The 21,953-nt window shown below is 38.2% G+C and overlaps 1 protein-coding gene across 11 annotated transcripts in view; it reads right to left on the reverse strand.

Annotated features, from left to right (window-relative positions):
- Positions 1-729: 729 nt before the first annotated feature.
- The window catches only part of LOC121321869 (ankyrin-3-like), a 149,120-nt gene continuing 127,896 nt past the window's right edge, over positions 730-21,953 (reverse strand). For 10 of the 11 annotated variants that reach the window (XM_041261177.1, XM_041261174.1, XM_041261172.1 and 7 more), the window contains 9 exons: positions 21,220-21,351; positions 12,253-12,396; positions 9,780-10,485; positions 9,024-9,390; positions 7,578-7,658; positions 5,561-5,644; positions 5,308-5,454; positions 4,196-4,285; positions 730-2,132 (listed from right to left, as the gene is read on the reverse strand). In XM_041261177.1, the coding sequence (XP_041117111.1) occupies positions 4,217-4,285; positions 5,308-5,454; positions 5,561-5,644; positions 7,578-7,658; positions 9,024-9,390; positions 9,780-10,485; positions 12,253-12,396; positions 21,220-21,351 (1,730 nt within the window). In that variant the 3' untranslated portion in view covers positions 730-2,132; positions 4,196-4,216. The remainder of the gene's footprint in view (positions 2,133-4,195; positions 4,286-5,307; positions 5,455-5,560; positions 5,645-7,577; positions 7,659-9,023; positions 9,391-9,779; positions 10,486-12,252; positions 12,397-21,219; positions 21,352-21,953) is intronic. The other variant, XM_041261180.1, reaches the window with a different exon arrangement.

Here is a 21,953-nt window from a genome sequence, read left to right on the forward strand (position 1 = left end):
AGTCCAGTGGTGCTCTACTGTTCAATTTAATAAATTCGTCTTGGTTTTCATGTGAATGACTGAATAACCAAAGGAAAAACACAAAATGTAATGGAAATAACCCAATGTCTCTTTATTCAAGTACTGTAGTTTTACAGCTTCAGTGCAGCAGGATCCAGGGAAGGGGAACCAAGCTGTTAAAGAGAACATTTCCTCTCTATAAACAATGAATGGAAAGATCACCCAGTTAAAGGCATAGAAGCTTATTTGGAGATGTATTTTTATGTTATACATTTTTATGTTACATTGTTATTATTTTATGTACAATACTTTTGATGGATCCAAAACAGGGGTGTGTAACTTGTGTCTGTGGGTTGCACACGGCTCCTCAAAGGCCAATCTGAAATCCCTACATACATACCCACCCTACTGGGATGCTTCATTAGGTAATGCAAGAAAGCAGGCAGAATTATTATCAAATGATTAAAATCCAAGAATTCAACTTCTTAGAACTGAGCTGTGTGGTAAGGGGATCTTGCAGCCCCAAAGGTGTGTAAAGCTCAGTTTTCTCAACCTGATCAAACTGCTGACCATGTTTTGTGATAGGTGTAGCATGTTGTGTTTTCTTCAGGAATAAGAGTGAAACATGAACAATGCTTTCATGGCGTTAGTAAAGTGCTATACATCATAAAACAAAGCAAGATTCACATTTGGTATATAGTGTCTTACATCTAAAAGAACACACAAAGCAGAGTTTAAACACAATTTATTTTATGCTTAAATAATCAACTAGATCATCCAGTGTTTGATGTTTTTGTTTTCCAATACATATGATATTAGATCTACTATCAACAAATGCCTTAGGTGTCCTCATATGAATAGAATCAACAAAAGGAAATATTTCACCAAAACCCAAATAAAAATGCCTTTTTTTTTAAACCACAGCAGCCTTTTAACCCTATTATTACACCGCTAGAATGATAACAAATGATCGGCTTATGGAAAGATTCTACATCTTATAGCCAATGCACATGATACAGTTATAATTTTACAGCGTGCCTGTCTACTCACATATACATTCGGATCATGTCTTTCATAGTATTCAAGCCTGTGCCTACCAGAGCAGCACTTCGTTTTATTCATTTGCAAGCTGTTATCCTTGCATAAGCGAGAAAATTAAGTGCTCCTAGCCACCCCCTTGTTTTGCGTGTTGGATAATGTCTAGGATATTTGTCTTTAAAAAACTGCAGACAGTGACACATGTTAGGGCTATGTGTTTACACTGATAAAATGTGTTGTTATTCCTATTATTATTATACTGTTTTCAAACTTAGAAAAATTGTAATTAAAATAAGGTGAATCGCATGCATCAAAATATTAGTACTCTGAAGAAAAGTTTTCACAGAACTACAGGTGTTCCCATTTTGGGAATTATTGAAAGTCACTGCAGATTTTAAAGAAAACATTTTCTTCTGTTAACATCAAGCTTTTTTTTTCATTTACAAACATTATACCTGCTAATAATTATACAAGAATCTGTAAAGTTACACTCAAGCCTTCTGTTTTTTTTTTTTCTTAAAAGTGGAACCACTACAACATTGCCATTTCATTTCAAAGCACTTGTAATACTCTTTTAAGTCAGTGCTTTCGTAATACGTGAGCTACTTATTGTAGAATTTACACAGTGTAATTTATATACAGCAAAATCACTGATCATTTTTGTTAAAAAGAAACAAACAGAATTTTTCACCCTGACATTATGGGTTCAAGAAAAATATAAGGCGAGTGCAGTAGTTGTAGTTGGTGATTCAAAAAAGTGTCCCTCCTATATCACCCATCTGTTTTCTTTTGTGCCATCTTTGGTCACAGTAATGTTCTTGTTTTAGTTTGTTGTTTACATTTTTGATGACACCATTTTAACTGAAAAAAAAATGTCTTTTTAACACCATGGCACATCATGTTATTAATTATAATGCTCCAGTTCACTGAAAGAAAATGAATTTCCATGCTCATGCTAAATCAAAACGTCCTCTTGAGAAAAACCATGCGTTAATGTGTGGAAGCAGCAGACACACTGTATTGTGGTGATTTGTTAGATCGTCAGGTTTTATCTCCAGTATTCTCTGCCCAGGATTCTAATAGTGTATGTGTACCTGAAATACAAAAAGAAGGGAATATAGATGAGCATATATTGCAGTAGCATACCCCCTCCCACTTCATATGCATCCCCAGTTGGTAATGACAAAAATTTAACAACGTTTTTGATCTCCAAAACGGAAATGTATTTTATAACATGTAAGAAGCTGCATATCCTTCTTAAGTCATTTCCTGCCACAATGGAGAGCAAATCGGACTCATACAATACTCATTTATGCTTTTCTCCTAACCAATGTTCAGTATGGCCTGATTCTGCTCTGACCAATAGATAGTATTAAAGCAGTATCAAGGGAAGTAATTAGTGACTTGAATATTGTGGTAATGCAGTTTCTCTCCCTGTTGGGAGAAGCCCCATGACTAAATCTTTTAGTCATCTCAGTTTAATATTGTTACTTACATACAAGACTGTTGATTTATATGCCAGCTTCTAGCCAACAGCGTATGAATAATTTATTTATCTTCTAGTCTTTTCTAAAAGGGTTTAATGTTCTAATGTTCTGCGCTAATCAGCCTACACATTTAAAGTAATGCAAGTCCCTGACAATAGCTCTGACTAAGCAGGTCATTAAAGGATTAGCAGTACAAAGGGAAAGAATATCTAATCTTCTTTATGTATGTTTTTTTTAGCCATGTCTGCATGTTGCTGCATTCTGAAACAAGGCTCTGTGCCTAAACTAGTTAGCAGAATAGAAGGCAGATACTGACATCTGATGTAACAATGCACAACATCGATTCCTTTATCGATTCCATAGGGGATGTTGAGCAATGGGTACTTCTCACTTTAGATTACCCAGAGAACTACTCATCCACTTGTGGTGGTACTGGCTAAGGACTTTATTTAACACAAGTTATTGAGTGTACCACAATATGGGGTGTACAGAGGTGCTCTGCCTATCTGACGTATATCTAAAAATGTGCTTTCAGTTGTGAAGACACTTGGTTTTTACAGGGGCATACAGTGGATGCAGTTCACCATGATCTACATTTGCATGTTACAGATAAATCTAATTTTGAATTCATGCTTGTTTAAAATACACAGAGGTGAACGTATATGAAGCTTTGAAATATCTGAAAGGAGGAATCTGTACATTTTGCTCTTTAATAGCTTTGAAAAAAAATACCATTCAAAAATCAAATACACATTTACCATAATGTGCATCTTTTATACACAAAAGTGAGACATACGAAGAGATGGCAATCCAGATTAGATCAGATTTACTGGATCTATTTTGTTAGTTCTGTGTACTTTAACAGGTGGGAACCGTTGTGAATATAATTAATACAAATAATAAAAGTGACAGAACAATAAAGCCTATTGACGGGGTTCCCCATATCCACCTTAATATCAAGGGCGTTTAATGCATTATGAAAAAAATTCATTCAGCCGTTTTGGAGATACCTCTACCATGAGCAAAGTGTATGCTACATATGGACTGTTTAGAGTTTGGGAAACAAACAGTCCCATTGATAGTATACACACTTCACTGGACATCAGTGGAGACATGAACAGGAGCAATCCATGTGACTGTGGTGCTGCAGAATGTACTCAGCTCTTCTCACTCACTCACACCGAGCAAGAACAGAGATCTGTTTGAATTGCTGTGACTGCGGGATGACAGCAGTTGACAAAAAACAGGAAGCTTAATAGATTTTCTAGAAGGTGTTTTTGAAGAAAGCTCCAACTCCTTGGTGCTCAGAATTCAAACCAATGTCCGCCTAAAGCAGGCCTTATACTAGGGAAACCGGCTTTTATTCTGTAAGGAACAGATGTTACCGAGCCATCCTAGGAAGTCTTAAGCAGTAGATGTCGTTAAAGCATGATGAAATGAAATATGCCCAACCTTCGTTACTGGTTAAAACGACAGAAGTGCAAAGGCAATTGCAGTGCTCCCTGTGGGGAGGCAACTCGGCACCACAAGGATTCAAACCATGCTTGAATAACATACACTGAACTCCAATTCCTAATGCCACTTGATTTAGGCGATTTTAGTAAACAGTTTGGTTTGGCGTTTCATGGAAAAAGTTCTAGAACACTTTGGAAGATCTATTGTGAACCTACCTTTAGGGAACACAGTGAACATTATGAATGGATCTTTTTCTCTACATGTCGGACTTCTTTTTTCACTTTAATCTTGTATCCTTCACCCTGCTATAAAAGAGACATACAAACATTATATACATCTGTCTCGTGATTCCTCTTTTCTGTGATGTAAATTACATTGAAGGACAGGGATGCAACAGCCACCTGAGGGAAGTAGAAGAGTGTTGTAGGGTAAGTGCAATAATTCAACCTGCTTTTGTAAATACCAAAGCAGAACCAGTTAAAATTGACATTACAAAAGAGCACCATAACAAGCACTTAAATACAACAAGGGACATCCTTTGATTAGCAGTGCAAGTTAGCGACAATCATGGCAGGGGATACTAGATTAGATTACACATGGAACTTTAGACCTTACTGCCACAACAAATAAATTCTGTGCTGCAATACACCTGCGAAAAAAGACGGGCCTAAATGCCCAACGAACAGTGACACATCAAAAAAGTCACCCAAAGCAGAAAAATATATGCTATGCAATGGTTTCAGAATAAAATTTGCAGACTAACATTTCAACAGGGAGTGGCAACTAAAAAACAGCACCCCCAACAAATAATAGCCAGTTTTAAAAATATTATTATTATTGTTTGAAATATATTTTTTGTCAATTTAATGCTCATGACAGATGCAGGACAGTGGCACGAACTACAAACAGACCTCAATCTTGAACAGAACATCCAGTATCATTCTGGCCTGGGTCTCTCTCAAGGTGCTAAATTACAGACTAGTGTGTGGTCACTTGTTGGTGTGAGACCACAAAACTCAGGATTCAAGGCATGATAGTTTAATGAATACATCTTCTGTGCCACTTATCTCCATCAGTGTTTTATATAATATAATTTGTATATTTTTCCCTAATCTCATGTTTGAAGCTTTGATGGAATCGGATTAGCACTTGAATCTCTAAAGAGATCAAAAGGCAGTGCTTGCATCAGCATATATTTTCATATTATGCAAAGGGAGGATAACCACAGCAAACTCGAAATGGCACAAAGAATTCTGATAAAAAGAAGAGTCAGAATCCTCCAGCCTAAATGCAGACACTGTCATCTGTCTGCTGAACAGCTGCCAACCTCTGGCTGTGTAGTTTGGGTTTCTGAGTATTTAGAATAGTCCTCCTCCTCTATGTTTAGTGTTTCTTTGTAGTCTCGTTCCTTTCTCCCTTTTTCACGTTCTCTGTCCTCTGCAGTAACCACACGTCTGATTACTTTCCTGATGACCTATTAAAAGGGATACATTCACAAGTGGAAAGCGCTTTCTATTTTTGCAAAAGAAGAAGGAAATAAAATTAATACAATACAGAAAACGACTTTGGCCAAGCATTACTTTTCTCGTTATGATGTTGCCGTCTTCATCTGTGAACTGTTCTTCCGTGACTGATTCACCAGGAATGTTTTTCGCTTGCTCTCCCTAAAGAACATTGTGATAAAGATGTGTAAAGCAATACTCTGAGATAAAAATAGGTTTAGCTACTTCATACTTCATATATTGACTCAAATGTCCATCATCATGCCCAGTTATCCTAACTAAGGTTACCACATGCAGTTTGAATAGTTGTAACTAGGAAATGAATACCTGAAAACGGAAGTGAAATAAAACTGCTGTTACACCCCAGTTTACCTTTTCCATTTGGTATCTAAACTACACAGAAAGTTTGTTTTTTATGATTCTCTTCTGTTTTTTTGGTTGCTGGCATCTTCTATGAAAGTTTATTGAGTAAAATTTATTTTTTGTATTAGGAGTCAAATGACTTGTATTCAAGGTCTTTTTTTCCTTTCTTTTTTAAGGTCTTGAAATTGAAAAGGGGCGCAACATTGTTTTCAAATAAACATGGGAATACCTAAAATAAAAATGTCTCTTTTTGACTGTCGCACCCTGACACTCCTCCTAATCATACACTTCCTAATCAACACATCTTCACGATACAAAACCCTGATTTGGTCTTGGCATCCTACAATTTATTGAGGGATTCATTTTCCTAACAGCAGCAGCACACAGTTGCTAAGTGTCATTTTAATCTCCTTGTACATTTCACAGACTTAAAATAAACAAGGGCTGTGAAGAGAACATTTACGATACTTTGAAAAATTGTTTTTAAGTAATTAATGGATTAATAACAAAACCTACTTTCGTACCTCTCATCAGCATAGTAATATTATCTCAAGTCCTCAGAGGTTATCTTAACTTTAACTGCAGCCAATTTAACTTTCCACCCCACTTTGTTTTCCCTTACTGTGCTGCAGGCATTATCATAACAGATACTGTAAGACTCAATTCACTGTAATATATGGGACCAGGTAGTGTGCAAAGAGTTGGAGAGGAAGTGAATTTTCAGTGAGGTGGAAGGATACATTCGCTAAAGTCTGTAAAACTAAAAAACAATATCTACAGCAAACTTGTGAATTTATGAAAATGTTGTTTGCTTAGTGAGGAAAAAAAAGGTTTGATTATTAAACCCTTAAGTTACTGTTTACCTTTGAATTAAAGGTAAATAAAAGCATCTTAAAAAGAGATGCTAACCACAGCACTTCTGCACATGCCTAGTATGAATATGACATGCAAAGCTCCTGGACACATTATATAGTCACATTTTTAAAGACTCCACAACTGACAGAAACTGTCGAAATAATCTAAAACAAAAGGACTGAAGCATTTGTTTCCTTTTCAGTATGCAACAAAAACAAGAAAAAGGCACGTTTTATTAACCAAAGAGGTTGATGATAGTAAGGGGATGCAGAAAGCTATACTTGTCAGATACTGAGGAACATAATTAAATATGTGAAACTTTTAAATCAATGTTCTTACCTCAGTTAAATGTTAAACTGCTGGTACCTAATCATTTCCTGTGCTGTAGCTCACAATCTGATTGCAACTAGACATGTAGCACAGGAAGTTATTGTTTTTAATCTATAGCGTTATAGTCAAAATATCTGCATATCCCAAATAAAATAGAAAAGCAGCTAACCAAAATCTCTTAAGCTAAATGATGAGGGTACTATATATTACATTACTAATGACAGTAAGAGGTAAAAAAATAAAAATGGGTATACCAGCAAATCACTAGATTGTAGGAAATTGATTTAGCATGGCTTTGTCAGGACTTCATTATCAGAATATCCAAGAATAAATGTATAAATCGTCCTGAATGCGAGTAAGAAGCATCATAGCTAAAAAAAAATATGATGGCGTGATATATACATCAAACTAATTAGAATAAAAATCATGCCTGAGGTCACAATCAGCCAAAACCACAGCAATGAGAGCACTACTTCAGAGCAATAAACACGACAGCACAGCAGAACGCAAAGGAGTCCAACCCAAGGCCAGGGGAGCCACTGGATACCTTTAAAATCACCCGTCTCCGGATAACTCTGGTGGTGACAGTCCGTTCTTCATCCGAGCTCGATTCACTATCCCTGTGTGTCTGATAAATGTATTGCAGCATATTTTATTACCAAATGAATAAATATCTTGACAGGGGGGAGGAGATGTAGAGATTTTAAAAACACTGTTCTTTGTTGCGTGTAATTTGAATGATGTTTGATATGTTTTGCCCCAGGGTTGTATATTTCTTACTGAGATAAACAAAAAAGATATGAGAAAGAATTCAGAACAGGGAGATTCATATTGAGTTGGCCTGTATTTGTGCCTACCTGTAATATTATTATTCAGTTGAAAATGAAGAAAACAGAAGAAATGTGACCGCTGCTGTATATTGTAGACCCATATCAACACAATAATACAAACTTGAAACTCTAAACCCGGAAATAACAATGTAGTAAAAAAAGCAAGCTAGAGCCACTACGCAAAATTGCAGTTGATTTTAATGTATTTCTCATCTTCTGAGTCACCTCCTTCAAAGCCAGTGAGGAAATCAGTGGCTCCATGACTTTCAAATGTGACACACTTTTGTGACACAGAAACCCATTTTAAATGTGAATAAAACATGTTTATGGCACTCTCTGCGCTTTATTATTATTATTATTATTATTATTATTATTATTATTATTATTATTATTATTATTATTATTATTTATTCACTAGCAGATGCCCTCACCCATAGATAGACATCGGCACTAAACATACAGTGGTTCATAGGAAAAAGAACTGCAGAGAAAAATGAATGATGCATTTACTTCTCTTTGAATGCTGTAATCCCATCATTACATGGTGGAATTAATTCTAATCTAATTTCTTTGCTACCTGGTTCTAACAAATATGTATATACTGTATGATAACCCATTTATTTCAAACACATGCAAATATGAGTTAAATAAAATGATCTTACTATTCACAAATGCTCTGTTTTGTTGTTTTGTCATTTTACCTTGCCCTTTTTAGAGGTTTTTGAGGTGAGGTGGTTTAAAAAATGATCCGGAATTTCTGTCCCCAATGACATTTTTTATAGAGATCTTCCATTTATTAACTTCTAGAGAGGGCAAAAATGACAGCTGCACACCCCTAGTAGTCATTTCTAAAAAAACATGTCACTTCAGAAATTCAGTAAGGAGTACTTTCAGAAGCAGAATAGGCCAATAGTTAGTTAGCCTTGAAAATAGTGATCAAAACAGAAACTGCAATAGATAATTATACAAAACACAAACAATAGGATATTACAGGAAAGAAATGGAATGTAGATATAAATATCCATTAGTATGTTCTACATGAAAAAGAAAAAGGACTGGTTGCAAGACATGGATTTCTAGACAGTCTAGGTAACATTTGTGATCAGCTTAAGTTCAAATATATTTGAAAGATCTGATTAGAATATGTTAGCAAAAAGCAATACCTGCACTTTGTGCTTGGATATCAGAGTGTCTTCCTCCTTTGTGCTTGGTCCTGGTTTGCCGCCATCTGGCGAGTCCCAGCTCATTTGTTTACCACTGACAGACGAGGGTGTCACTGGCTCATCCACAATAGGCTTTGTTGTCTCTTCTTGGGATCTGGAGTAGCCCAGTCCTGTGTACTCCTCAATTCGCACTTTCTGTTTCTGTGCTTCTCTCTGGGTCTGACCTTTCACTCCATTAGCAGGTTCCTGCACCACAGGTGTAGTCACTGACAGTGGGGAGGACAGGTCTGCACGCTCCCCGTTCTGCTTGAGCTTCCCTGTGTGTCCATTAGAGGATGAGGTCATGGAGTCACTGCACTGCTCTTGGCTGTGAAATTGAATAGAAATGCATCACAAAGATTATTACTTAGAGGTGTAGAAATATTGAAACTATAAAATTGACTACAACTGTTCTACACTACCAAATGCTGGTCAAAAATGACACAGAAAAGACTGTGAGGGTATTGTTAATATATAGCATCATAGTTGGTTGCCAAATGTTTCTGGATGAAAAAACATTATATGTGTGTTTATATTTCTCAACTCTTTATCTCTGGGACCAATGAGCTGTCTGTGTTTTAAAAAAGCTCACTGAACTACTAGAGTTTATTACAACCAACAATGATTTCAACAAATCAGCAAGTGTGCTTTATAAAAAAAAAAAAAAAAAAAAAAAAAAAACTAAAAAAAGACTTAATTCAGAAAAGGAGTTTCTACCTGTTTTTCTGTCGATCTAGCAAGTCAGAGCTTAAACTGCGACCTGAAGTGGGGGTCTCCACGTTTACACTTGACGTCTCGCTGTTCCAACCTGGAATTGAAGATATTTCTTTTTCTGTTTTTTGCACTGGTTTTAAAATAGACTGCACTTTCTCCTCTGTCATCTTCTCGCCCTCTTCGCCTTCCTCCAGTCTCAGGTCTTGCAGAAGAGACTTAATTTTTTCTTCCTCCTCCTCAGAACCAGACCCACTGCTGCCTTCCTCCGTGTAAACCTGAACGGGCCGAGCCACGTCCGATGCCACCAATTGGGGCTCGTCATCCTCTTGTTGCAGTCTCTCCAAAAATGTGCTGTGCATTTTGGTGACAGTTGTGTCTTCATCGTCCTCTTCGAGGTCATCTGATCTGTCTTTATGGTCGTCATCCTGATCACTGACAGATTTGTCTCTTTCTTGACAAGGCACTTCTGAGCCATCAAACCGCTGATCTCCCAAGGAAGTATCTTCTGCAGCAACTACAGGTGGCTTACCAGCAGTAGAGCAGCTTTGTGGTTCCAGAGACAATGAAAGATTGCTGGGTCTACTGAGAGTTCTAAAAGGAGAGTCTACGCTAGACATATCTCTAAAAATATCGTCTTGCCAGAAAGGGGTGGGGGGCACATAATTCAGCTCAGTGGGAGTCTGAAGTTCCCTTTGGATGTCGCAGTAACCTGGGTAAGATAACATAGTTGGACTGACATGGAGAATCAAATCACAGGAACCACATGCGAAATTAATATAATCAGATGGAATGGATAATGTTAGGTTGCTTAATCTTGTACACAATATGAGCAGCACATAACTTTGGTATCGATCAAATATTGCTTTTATATTTGACATATTACCAATAGTAATACAATGTATTGGAATCTAGAGGAAGCGTCTATGCTTTTTTTGCCACTTTTTTTTGCCAATTTTCCAAATACATTACAGTCATAATGTTAAAACTATTGGACACATTATTTTCTGACATTTCTATGTAAAATTTTAGGAAATGCCCCAGCAAGCAGAAACTATGGCAAAAATGAACTTGAGAGGACAGTAAAACCTGTGTTAACTGTCATCTGACATTAAATCTAGTAGTTATTTTCACAAATATTCAGTTTGTTTGGTGACCAGTTAATTCATGTTTCACAGTATCTGTTTTTTTAACCCATTGAGGTTTAGTGACAAATTCTAAAATGTGAGTAAATAAAAGTGAATGGGAAAGGAATGGAGAGACAGAACAAAGAACAAGGTCTAAAGGTAAACCTCACAAATGTAAGACTGGTTGGAATGCTGAGACTGTGAGGAACAAGGTGCAGATTTGGGAGATCTAGGGGTACAGGGTGAAAAGGGGATGAATAAACACACTGGAGAAAAGAGAGAAAAAAATGTAATGAAAATACTTAATACTTAAAATGACTGAGTTGGCATCCTTAACTATGGGATTGGGTCAATTTGTGATGAGTAACTGCAAGTTGAGTCATATTGAAGAACAGTATGTAGTGCAGAGGGGAAAAGCTGTATCTTTAGGCAGCAAGAAGGGAGTATTGGAAGGGTTTACAGCGTGAGAGGAAGGTGAAGGTGGTCTGGTTTTGCAGAGGAAGTACTAGGAGGGTTCAGAGAAAAAGGAGAAAGGCAGTACAAGGCAATACCAAAGCTATATAGCTAGCAGACTTCCCCCCTTTACCAAGCAAGAGGGGGAAAAAAAGCATTGAACAGGTTTCTGTGAAGGAAGGAAAAATCTGCTGAAAGCAATGGAGCAACATCATGCCAATAAAGCGTTTATAAAGCATTTTGGTTTTCATAATCTATGTTTCTACGTATATATAGATATGTATATGTGTGTGTGTGTGTGTGTGTGTGTGTGTGTGTGTGTGTGTATATATATATATATATATATATATATATATATATATATATATATATATATATATATATATATATATATATATATATATATTCAATTTATTATCTTTTTCCAAAACTGATCAAAAAGATATACTGTTTACATTTATTTACAGCTCTACAAGAAAAACAAAACAAACAAACATATAAAGATATGCATTCAGAAACAAATACATATAAACATAACTATTATGGAACCAAACAATAAAAAAGCATCATGCTCTGATGGCATCTTATCTGCTACAAAAAACAGACCTGTATTCTGAAAATAGACTTGACAGGTATTTATATATTTATTTTTACTATAAAAAGGATCCTGTGAAAGAATATGAATAATTGATCCTGGAAGAATCAGGGATTTTGTTTGTGTTCAAGTAAAATAATATTTCTTGTGACACTTTGAGGGGGGCGGAGAATGCCCTTTTCACCTTGGTCAAAATGACAGACTAGCTGTAAAGTTGACTACATTCTACAATTCTACAAGGTTGATTAGTTTTAGAGTTTTAGAAGGATAGATAAGAGTTCAGCTAGATGGGGCTAAACTTTACCATCAGCCTGATCCAGGAAAACAGCGCTATCATCTGCAAAACTTCTTGTGCCTGAAATGTTACCATAATCAAATATTGGGCCTTCCAGCAAGGTCACAATATCCATCCGATTGATCTTTGTCAGCACAGCAGTTAAGGCATCAGCTAAAACAGAGAAAAGAGAGATTGCATTTCAATTATATGAAAGCTTTAAAAAGCTTGTCTTCGGAAGCTCATTGGACTTAAAATTTAAAGTGAGTGTGTACTTAATATAATATCAGCAAATAAATCTGCTGTAATTGTAATTATAATTAGAATTGACCCCAGGTCTGGTTGATACAAAGTACCCCAATTACAAATTATGCACTATAGATTTGAAGCATATTTGTCAATCTGGGCCTACACAATATCAATGCATTAAACTTTTAGGGTGTAAAGTTTGAAGCAAAGTTGTTAATGTCATATTCACCTGTGCAATTGCTTAAATCTGTGAATGTATGTGCGTAATTTTTGTCTGCCATAATCTTAGCCAAACCTCCTCTGTAAATCTCATTAGGACTTAAATAGTAAGCAATGGGGTTCCGAAAAATATAGCGTTACACATCCCCACCTGTTGCTACAACTGTTTAAATAACATACCTGTAATTTGTATTTTCATTGTTAGCATCCTGACAACTTTTTACACTTATAACTTTAAAGTCTATTTCAAGCTCTTTTCAAAGTGTCCTCTCTAGTGCACTGACAGCGTAAGGATTATTGCCCACATTGTCAAACAGGTAACACAGCAATAACGATCCATGAAGTGGTATGGAACAGAAAAGACAGAGCACCTTTGTTTTTTGTTTTTTAATCTTCCTGCTGTGATTTAGAGGACAGATCTCAAACCCCAGTGCACTAGAGCAGACATTTTGAAAATAGCTTTGAAACAGACTTCAAAGTGTAAAAAGTACTCAGGATGTTAACAATGACAACCCCCCCCAATACAAAAAATAAATAAATAAATAAGGTGCGTTATTTAAACAGTTGTAGCAACATGTAGGGATGTATAAGGCTATATTTTAATAGATAAAATTTTGACAGTCTATTAAATTGATCTAAATGTCAGTGGATACTGCTGTACAGAAACAGAATCACATACAGTATACTGTTAGATAACTAATTACCTTACCTTAAGGTAGACCAGTGTTTCTCAAACTGGGGGGCTGTGGCAAAGTGCCCGCCCCTGTGTGCAATTTGTGTTGTGTGTTAATGTTGGTGTATAGTCATTGGTACACGGGATATAAACGGGTCTGTGTAACACGAGTGTTTAAAATGTATATTTGTATTTAGGCATGAAGACTGCACAGCACTTCATGTGCAAGTAAAACGTAATAATATGTGAGCACGGGGAACTGCACTTTATTAATTCATGTGCAGTTGTACCGCGACTCCAACTGAATGATTGATTAGCAATCGAGTCACGGTACAGCTGCATAAAAGCTGCATGTTTTCACCCACTCGGGGTTGGGTGTTCAGTGAGTGGAGAACGGGATTGGAGACGGAGGTAATAAATAATAAAATAATAACGTAAAGTTAAAATATCTACTCACCGTGTTTTGTGTAGTGTTAGTCCGTTTTGTTTGTCTCTTTTGTTTTGGCGAATGTGCTGTGTCCTGTGTTTTTGTGTTTGTTACAACCATTTATTTTCTGGCTGTCTGTTCATTTATTAAATGCTTATCGAAACCATTCGCTCAGCTCCACCAAACTCCACCTCTCTCTGTAGTTTATTTCCTGTTTCTGGTCTGGCGTCACCTACTGAAGCCGTCTTTGTGTCACATGGTCTCATCATGGGATTACCAGCGCCTCCTAGACGCACACCAGAGCAAGAACCACAATTTCTTGTTTAAAAAAATAAAAATAAATAAATAATAAAAAAATGTCAGAAGACGCCGTCAGGCTGAGGGACTGGATCCAGGACAATGCTGGGCATTGAACACAATGGGAACACACCCCAAACTCCCTGGAGGAAGGTGTGGAGTTGGTCCTCTGCTACCTGGAGGCAGCTATAAACAGAACAGCAGCCCAGGTAGCAGGGTCTCCAGCACCCAGGCGGGGGGACCACGAGAGTCCAGCGCCCAGACGGGGGGGCCACGAGAGTCCAGCGCCCAGACGGGGGGACCGTGGGGATCCAAAGCCCGAGAGGGAGCTGTTCCCATCTCCACCAGCAGAGGGCGAGTGCCTGGTGGTATCACTTCCCCTACCGTCACCACCTGGAGGAGAGGAGCAGGTGCTTCCTCTGCCTCCATCACATTCCCCTGCAAGTGAGGGAGAGCCGCACCAGTCCCCTGCAAGTGAGGGAGAGCCGCACCAGTCCCCTGTAATAAGGGTAGACTACACGCTGCTCCCACCTCTGCTGCCAGGAGACTACACGCCGCTCCCACCTCCGCCGGTGGTATAACTTCTCCCACTAACACGGGGAGAGGAGCTGGAGCTGCCTCTGCCTCCATCACCATCAGGGGGAGAGAAGCAGGAGCTGCCTCTCCCTGCACCAGAAGGACCAGGAATAGATGCTGGCGGTCCTCAGCAGCCCTTGCATAGGCTGCTGAGGGAAGCACGGGGAAGAACCACCTGGCCGCAGTGGCCAAGAAGAGGCCCAACGCTCGCACCCCAGCTTGTCCTGACTCCCTGCCTCGCTTCGCCCAAAGATGCCTGCCTTGCTTCGCCCAAGGATGCCTGCCTCGCTTCACCCAAGGATGCCTGCCTCGCTTCGCCCAAGGATGCCTGCCTAGCTTGTCCAAGGATGCCTGCCTGGCATGGCCTGGGGTTGCCTGTTGCTCCGCATGGCCTGGGGTTGCCTGTTGCTCCGCATCGCCTGGGGTCGCTGGAACTGCTTCGTCTGGGGTTGCCAGCCGCTCCGCATCGCCTGGGGTCGCTGGAACTGCTTCGCCAGGGGTCGCAGTCAGCTCTGCTTGGCTGCAGGGGTCAGTGTGGCCGGTGCCCCACCAGAGGGAGCCGGCTATGAGAAAGGGGGGAGAGGTCAGGAGACCACCTTTCCCTGCAGCAATTTCGCTGCAGGATTTCTGGGGGCTGGAGTCCCCCCAAAGGGAGCTGCCGGCTATAAAGGGGGGAGAGGTCAGGAGACCACCTTCCACCGCAGCAGTTTCGCTGCTGGAGATCTTGGGAGAGGTCTGGAGACCACCAACCCCAGCAGCTTTTCCGCTGCTGGACTTGTCCCATGTCTGGGAGCTGTCGTAACGTCTGCTGACAGCCGCACCATTGGCAGCATTTTCACTGCCAGTGCTACAGCGAGAGGAGAGATTCGCCCCACTGTCAGCACGTCTGCTGAGAGCATGGCCAGTAGCAGCCTGGCGACTGGCAACATTGCCGCCCATCAACCCCTTAAAGTCCCTGTTCTTGGTCCAGGACTTTGAGCGAGACTTTTGGGATTTTAAGGGGGGAGGTGGCCATTGAGGCCATGTGTGCTTTGCACAAGGGGGGGGGGGGGGGGGGGGGAGGGGGGGGCAAAGTGCCCATCCCTGTGTGTATTTTGTGTTATATGTTGTGTTTTAATGTTGGTGTATAGTCATTGGTACACAGGGATATAAACGGGTCTGTGTAACACAAGTGTTTAAAATGTATACTTGTATTTAGGCATGAGGATTGCACAGCACTTCACGTGCAAGTAAAACGTAATAATATGTGAGCATGGGGAATTGCACTTTATTAATTCACGTGCAGTTGTACCGTGACTCCAACTGAATGATTGATTAGCAATCAAGTCTCGGTACAGCTGCATAAAAGCTACATGTTTTCACCCACTCGGGGTTGGATGTTTGGTGAGTGGAGACCGGGATTGGAGATGGAGGCAATAAATTATAAAATAATAACATAAAGTTAAAATATCTGCTCACTGTGTTTTGTGTAGTGTTAGTCCGTTTTGTTTGTCTCTTTTGTTTTGGCGAATGTGCCGTGTCCTGTGTTTTTGTTTGTTACAACCGTTTATTTTTTGGCTGTCTGTTCATTTATTAAATGAACCAAACTCCACCTCTCTCTGTTGTTTATTTCCTGGTCTGACGTCACCACTGCAGCCGTCTTTGTGACAGGGGTGCATGACTATTGTGCGGGGCGGGGGGGGGGGGTTGCATGATCACAAAATATTGTCCTAACCTTAAAATCCTTAGCGTTTCATTACAGTGCATATACACTTAATCTCAGTTTGAGTGACAAGTTTCGAAGTTACACAGTTTGAGTCACAAGTTTGGTGGGAAAGAGAGTGGAGTGATCCATCTGTATAAAAATCACATTTGTTCTAAAAGTAATTTGTTTACTACAAACCCTGTCAGGAACTTACCAGGTTTGTTTAAACCACAAATACTTTATAATATTTCAGCAGAAAAATCATTAAAAATAATAATGATAAATAGAAAATGTGCCTTGGTCTGTAGGCTTTTTTTGTGTGCAAGTTTTCTTACTAAGCCGCTCACACTGTGACACTGACCAGTATAGTAACACTTACAGATACAAAGTAAAAAAAAGTTTGGCAATAGTAGTCTATTATGCTTGTTTTTGGTTTGGTAGATTAAACACAATAATTTCTTTATTCAGTTTTTCCAAACTAAACTGTTCAGAGATGAGTCTGTAATCAAAACCCCATCTTCTGAAATTAGTATTAATTTAGGTAAGCGACTGGGGGCCCTACTCATAAAACTACTTGCCGACAGTCTTACGAAAACGAATTTCGTTTAAAAGTAACAAAAGTCATCCATATTGCTATTCATAAAATTATCTGAAAATACGGGCGACTGTCGCAAAGCACTTTATGAATGGGTAAATCTGCCTCTTTTTTTTTGATGACATCATCAGCATTATCAATGTTCTCTGGTTGCCGTCGATAGCTGTTGCAAAAAGAAAAAAGCAATCCACCGACAGTGCTACCGAAACGCAAGTCTGCAGCTGCCAGTCACGGGCAGTCACATCTGCCAAAAATTCATGACATTTCATAATTTAAAAAAAAAAAAAGATTTTTAAATAAGTACTTTGTATTCTCGTTTTGTTTGGCAACGCTAATAAACACATTTCCATACGCACACATAAGATTTCCATTTTTAACTGCAGGCCCCAAAAAAAAAAAAAAAAAAAAACCCAAAAAACAACTAAATAATTTTTCGTAATTCCCTACAACTTATTAATAATATTTAAGTATGAGAATTAATATAATATAGAATAATAATATAATATAATAATAATAATAATTGTAAAAATTTACAATTAGATCTTACAAAGTTATTATAATTATTATTATTATTATTATTATTATTATATTATTATTATTATTACTACTACATCTACTACCACCACTACTACTACTACTACTACTACTACTACTAATAATAATAATAATAATAATAATAATAATAATAAACCTTGCTTAAAGCAGGGAATCAGTCAAGGGCAAGTTTATGTTTAAGAATCAGTGAAAGTTTCCCGCTGTATAGCACATTGAACACAAAATGGATCATTTTATGGTGTGCAGAAAAAAGGGAGGTTCGATAAGTGTTTTTTGCAATACCAAATGTAGCAGAGCAAAGCTCTGCCGTTTAGAAATTGGCAGGGATGGAGTTAATTTCCTCTACCTGCCTGGGTTTATTATGTTCAGGTGGCTGGGCACTGATTGATCGTTAATTAAGTTAATCATTTAATCAACTAATCAACCCCAGCCACCTGAACATAATAAACCCAGGCAGGTAGGGGAAATTAACCCCATCCCTGCCAATTTCTAAACACAGGCAGTATTTCTCCAAACTGTTTATTGTGAACACAGGTGAAATAAATAAAAAGAAAAGGACCACTGTTAGCTGCGGATCACTGCAAAGAAATAATAATAATAAAATAACTGTCTATTCTCAGTCTCTAACTTGCTCTCTGCTTCACAGTAATGTTTCAAAATGATTATGCCAGAGAATATGTTCCTGTGTGAGTACATATTTATATCAAACATATTCCTTCATATAATGCTACAGATTTTTTTTTCTTTTTTCTTCAAAATAGTCAGTGTTAATCATGGTTATGTCAAACTGAATAACAGAGCAAGTATAGTAATAAAGTATTTAAAAAACTAGTCTGCCGAGGCTGTCGTTGACTGTAGAAATCGTTCAATAACTCCTAGTTATCGACAGCATCTAGCTGTCGTTCACTCTAATGAACAGCTGGTTTACGCTCAGGACCGATGAAAACTTTATGCTAATGAGGTCATCGTTAACCTTTCTCTCAATTCGTTAAAAACATGCCTTCATAGAGGAAAATCGCTGGGGCTTAACAACACATCTGAAGTAGCTCTTATGAATAATAACTGCAGTTAAATAGGCGGCTATGGACGAAATCCAATGTACTCCTGTTTTCTCAGTTTGACAGCTGTTAACCCTTTATGAATAAACCCCTGGGAGTCTAGAACTGGTAAATCGGGTTTGTACCAGAGGGTTTTTCTGTAGTATCCTCTCCTGTGTCGAAGTACTATAAATGTAAGTAGCTACTGTTCAAAGTATACAATATATATGTATGAAATCTTAATTCAAGTAGCATATGATATGACATATATAGAAATGCATTTGGGGTCCGTTCCGTCTCAAAATATATTACATTTGTGGTTTCTTAAGAGAAAAATATGGTGGACAATCATTTCAAATCATTAATTATGTGTTGACAGTGTTCTTATTTCTTGTACTACTGTAGTCAGGCAGCTTCTTAAATCACATCCAATCTCACCCAGCACTTAATGTCAGCATTAACACATTTTGTTGTTATTTATATATTTATTTTACTCTATACCAATGTTATTAACCATCATCAAAACATCTCCATCCACCCTCCAGGTTAATACTACAGCTATGGGGGTTTCAAGGACCTCAGAATTCACTAAGTTGCAAGAAGGTACACAATTGTGTGTTTGTGTGTGTGTGTGGTTGTTTTCACTTCATTTAATTGAAGTTTTTCTTCATATTATGACATTGCAGATTTCTTATTTTTAATCAACACAGTTGTTTTTGTGTGACATTTTTTTATATGTGAAAACACTGTAGAACCCCTGAAGTACCCTTCCATAGTTAAACTGTGGGCCCCTTTGGTGCCCCCCTGTGAGCTATAGTCAAGAATCACCACTGTCTGAGATCTAGGTCCTATATTTTACTTTACACACATAAATGTTTCCTTAGGCTGAGGGAGCGCAGTCTTGTCTGCTATATTGTGCTTACCACAAATACACGGTTCTTCAGGCTAATGGGTAGAACAAAGTATAATGTTGCCCGTGGTGCGTTACTTGTTCAGTGTTGTTGCCCCTGGCCCAGCAAAGGGTGAGGGCCACTGATGTACAGTAACTTCACATGATATCGCACCGCGGGGTCGGGGTTGGGGTGGGGGGGTGGTCATAGCCTGAATATCATAGCATATTAGCCAATTCACAAAACACTCACAATGTGTGTGGTAACATTTTAACAGTAGTCACTTGTATGTCTCTACATTTAAATTTTTACTTTTACAGAATGCTCCACCAATGGATGGAATGATGATCATTTTAGATATGTAAACATCTACTAGCCTGCTTTAGAAAGCCACCAAGTCTTTAATGTTATAGGTACTGAATCAACTTATTGACCTAAGATTAGTGCTGGGACTAACACAGGATTTTCATGTTCAGATATTCGCTCATATTTAAATATTTGTTTGGATTTTCATTCGTTTGAAAAAAGTAATAAAAGCCATTATATTGCTCAGAACGCAGGCAAAGACAGCACAGCAGCAGCGGCAGGGGGTGTGGCCCGTGTGTTTGCTTTTATTTTACAGCAAGACGTTACAATTTGTAAAGTTCCTTGCCATTGCCGTTCCTTCACAGTAAACAGTGGCCATAGACACGTTTAAGTAATAACATAATGTTTACTTGTGCCTTTTTGTAGCTGAACAAGCAAACGAAAACTGAAATTTAACTTAAAACAAATAAAACAAAACATGGAAATGGCGTTGCAAAATGAAGGGAAAAAACTCAAGTTTATTACAGTTTATTGCAGTTCACATAACAGAAAGTCACAACAAAAAATATATAATATATAAAATCTACATAAAAATCACTACACAACATTTCCAGCAAGTTGGGCACTGTTTAAGCAAGGCATTTCAGAATGACATGCTCTGACTCTGTCTAAAGCAGCAGAACACATTTTGACCCAGATGGCCTTCCATAGAGATCACTATGCGTGTCGCATAATCTGGTTTGCTTACTTATTGCTGTCTAAAACTTTTAGAGGCTCAAAGCTCAATCTCACATATCACATAGAGCTCTTTTTCATTTGCCATTTTTGAAACTGTCACGCAACTTCTGGTGAGGCAGTAAATAAGTGCGAGGTATTTTTGTAATTTCTAGCAACACAAACATCTGATTTTTGTATCCGTATACATGTCAAAAAATATTTGTTTGAATATTCGGATATTTGTCCCAGCACTAAGATGGTTCCACTTTTCTCCTTGTGCAAAGCATGTTCATTAAACCTAACCATACGGTCACAGCTTAACAAGAATGTAGTTATCTAGTCTGCTGCGTGATTACAGGAATAAAGACAGGAAGCTGATATTAAACTTTATGGATGTTCTCAAATAGTTATTACAGTAGAATATGTCACAACCGATTTAATTGGGTCCTGGGTCCAGTGGATATGCGAAAATATTGTGTGTAATATGCAAGTGTGTAATATACTTTGTATATTAAAAATGTGAAAACAGAGTGGTAATTTTAGGTATATAAAACGATCACTCTGATTGAAAAGTCAGGTTGGTAACAAAGTAAGCAGGTCACTTTGTAATGTTTATGTAGAAAAATCCACTCACCCAAAAAATGCAAAGCAGTGGCACCAAATTATGGGTAACAAGATTCTATCCCCACCTTCACAAAGGCCTTGTAACCAAATCACCTTGAAAAAAAATCCTTAAGTCTGATACTTTGTATACTTAAACAGAGGCACTTACTTGTAGCATTTTTTCCATCTCTGCTAACCCATTTTTTTAATAGCATGAAACTTTGTGCAATCAACGAGTTGGGGTTCTCCACTCGAATGTGGTTTATTTCATCGACTGAGAAATCCATTTCTCTCGCCAGCTCTGCAACACATTAAAAATAGATTAGAAATCCTTCTCCGGAAAATGTGTGTGGCACTGCAGCAGGGCTGCAGATGAAACACTCCCCTGTCGTTTCAACTTCACTTCAAGTGAAGCAAATGTCTTAAGCATATACCACCAATACAACACTAAACAGCTTCCTAAAAATGCAGTGCACATATATTTGAAAAAATCTTTTTTTTTAACCTCATAAGCCTATTTTTACATAAAACGCTTAAGCACTATTTGGGAAAAGAACCTCCCTTCCCACTTATTTTTTTGCTTTACAATTTTGTTTTGCTCACCAGAACAACAGAGGACTTGGCAAATAAAATGTATCGCTACAGGTAGTAGAGGACCATGTGAGTTTAGTTCACAAGGTGACAGGGTGTCAGAAAGGCTTTAGGGGGATAGAAAGATTGTACTGTTCATTTCAGGACTACAAACAAACTGGCAACCCAACAAGGTGTGGCACAGTGTGCAGATGGGTAAACTATGGATGGACCTAGTAAACTGTCCACCAGAAATCCCATTGTGACATAAAATGGAAAACGATTGTGGGACACAGCAGCTTTAAATATATATTGTTATTTGTTGCCATAAGT

The sequence above is a fragment of the Polyodon spathula genome, chromosome 10, assembly GCF_017654505.1.
Source record: "Polyodon spathula isolate WHYD16114869_AA chromosome 10, ASM1765450v1, whole genome shotgun sequence".
In the NCBI taxonomy this organism is placed as follows: domain Eukaryota; kingdom Metazoa; phylum Chordata; class Actinopteri; order Acipenseriformes; family Polyodontidae; genus Polyodon; species Polyodon spathula.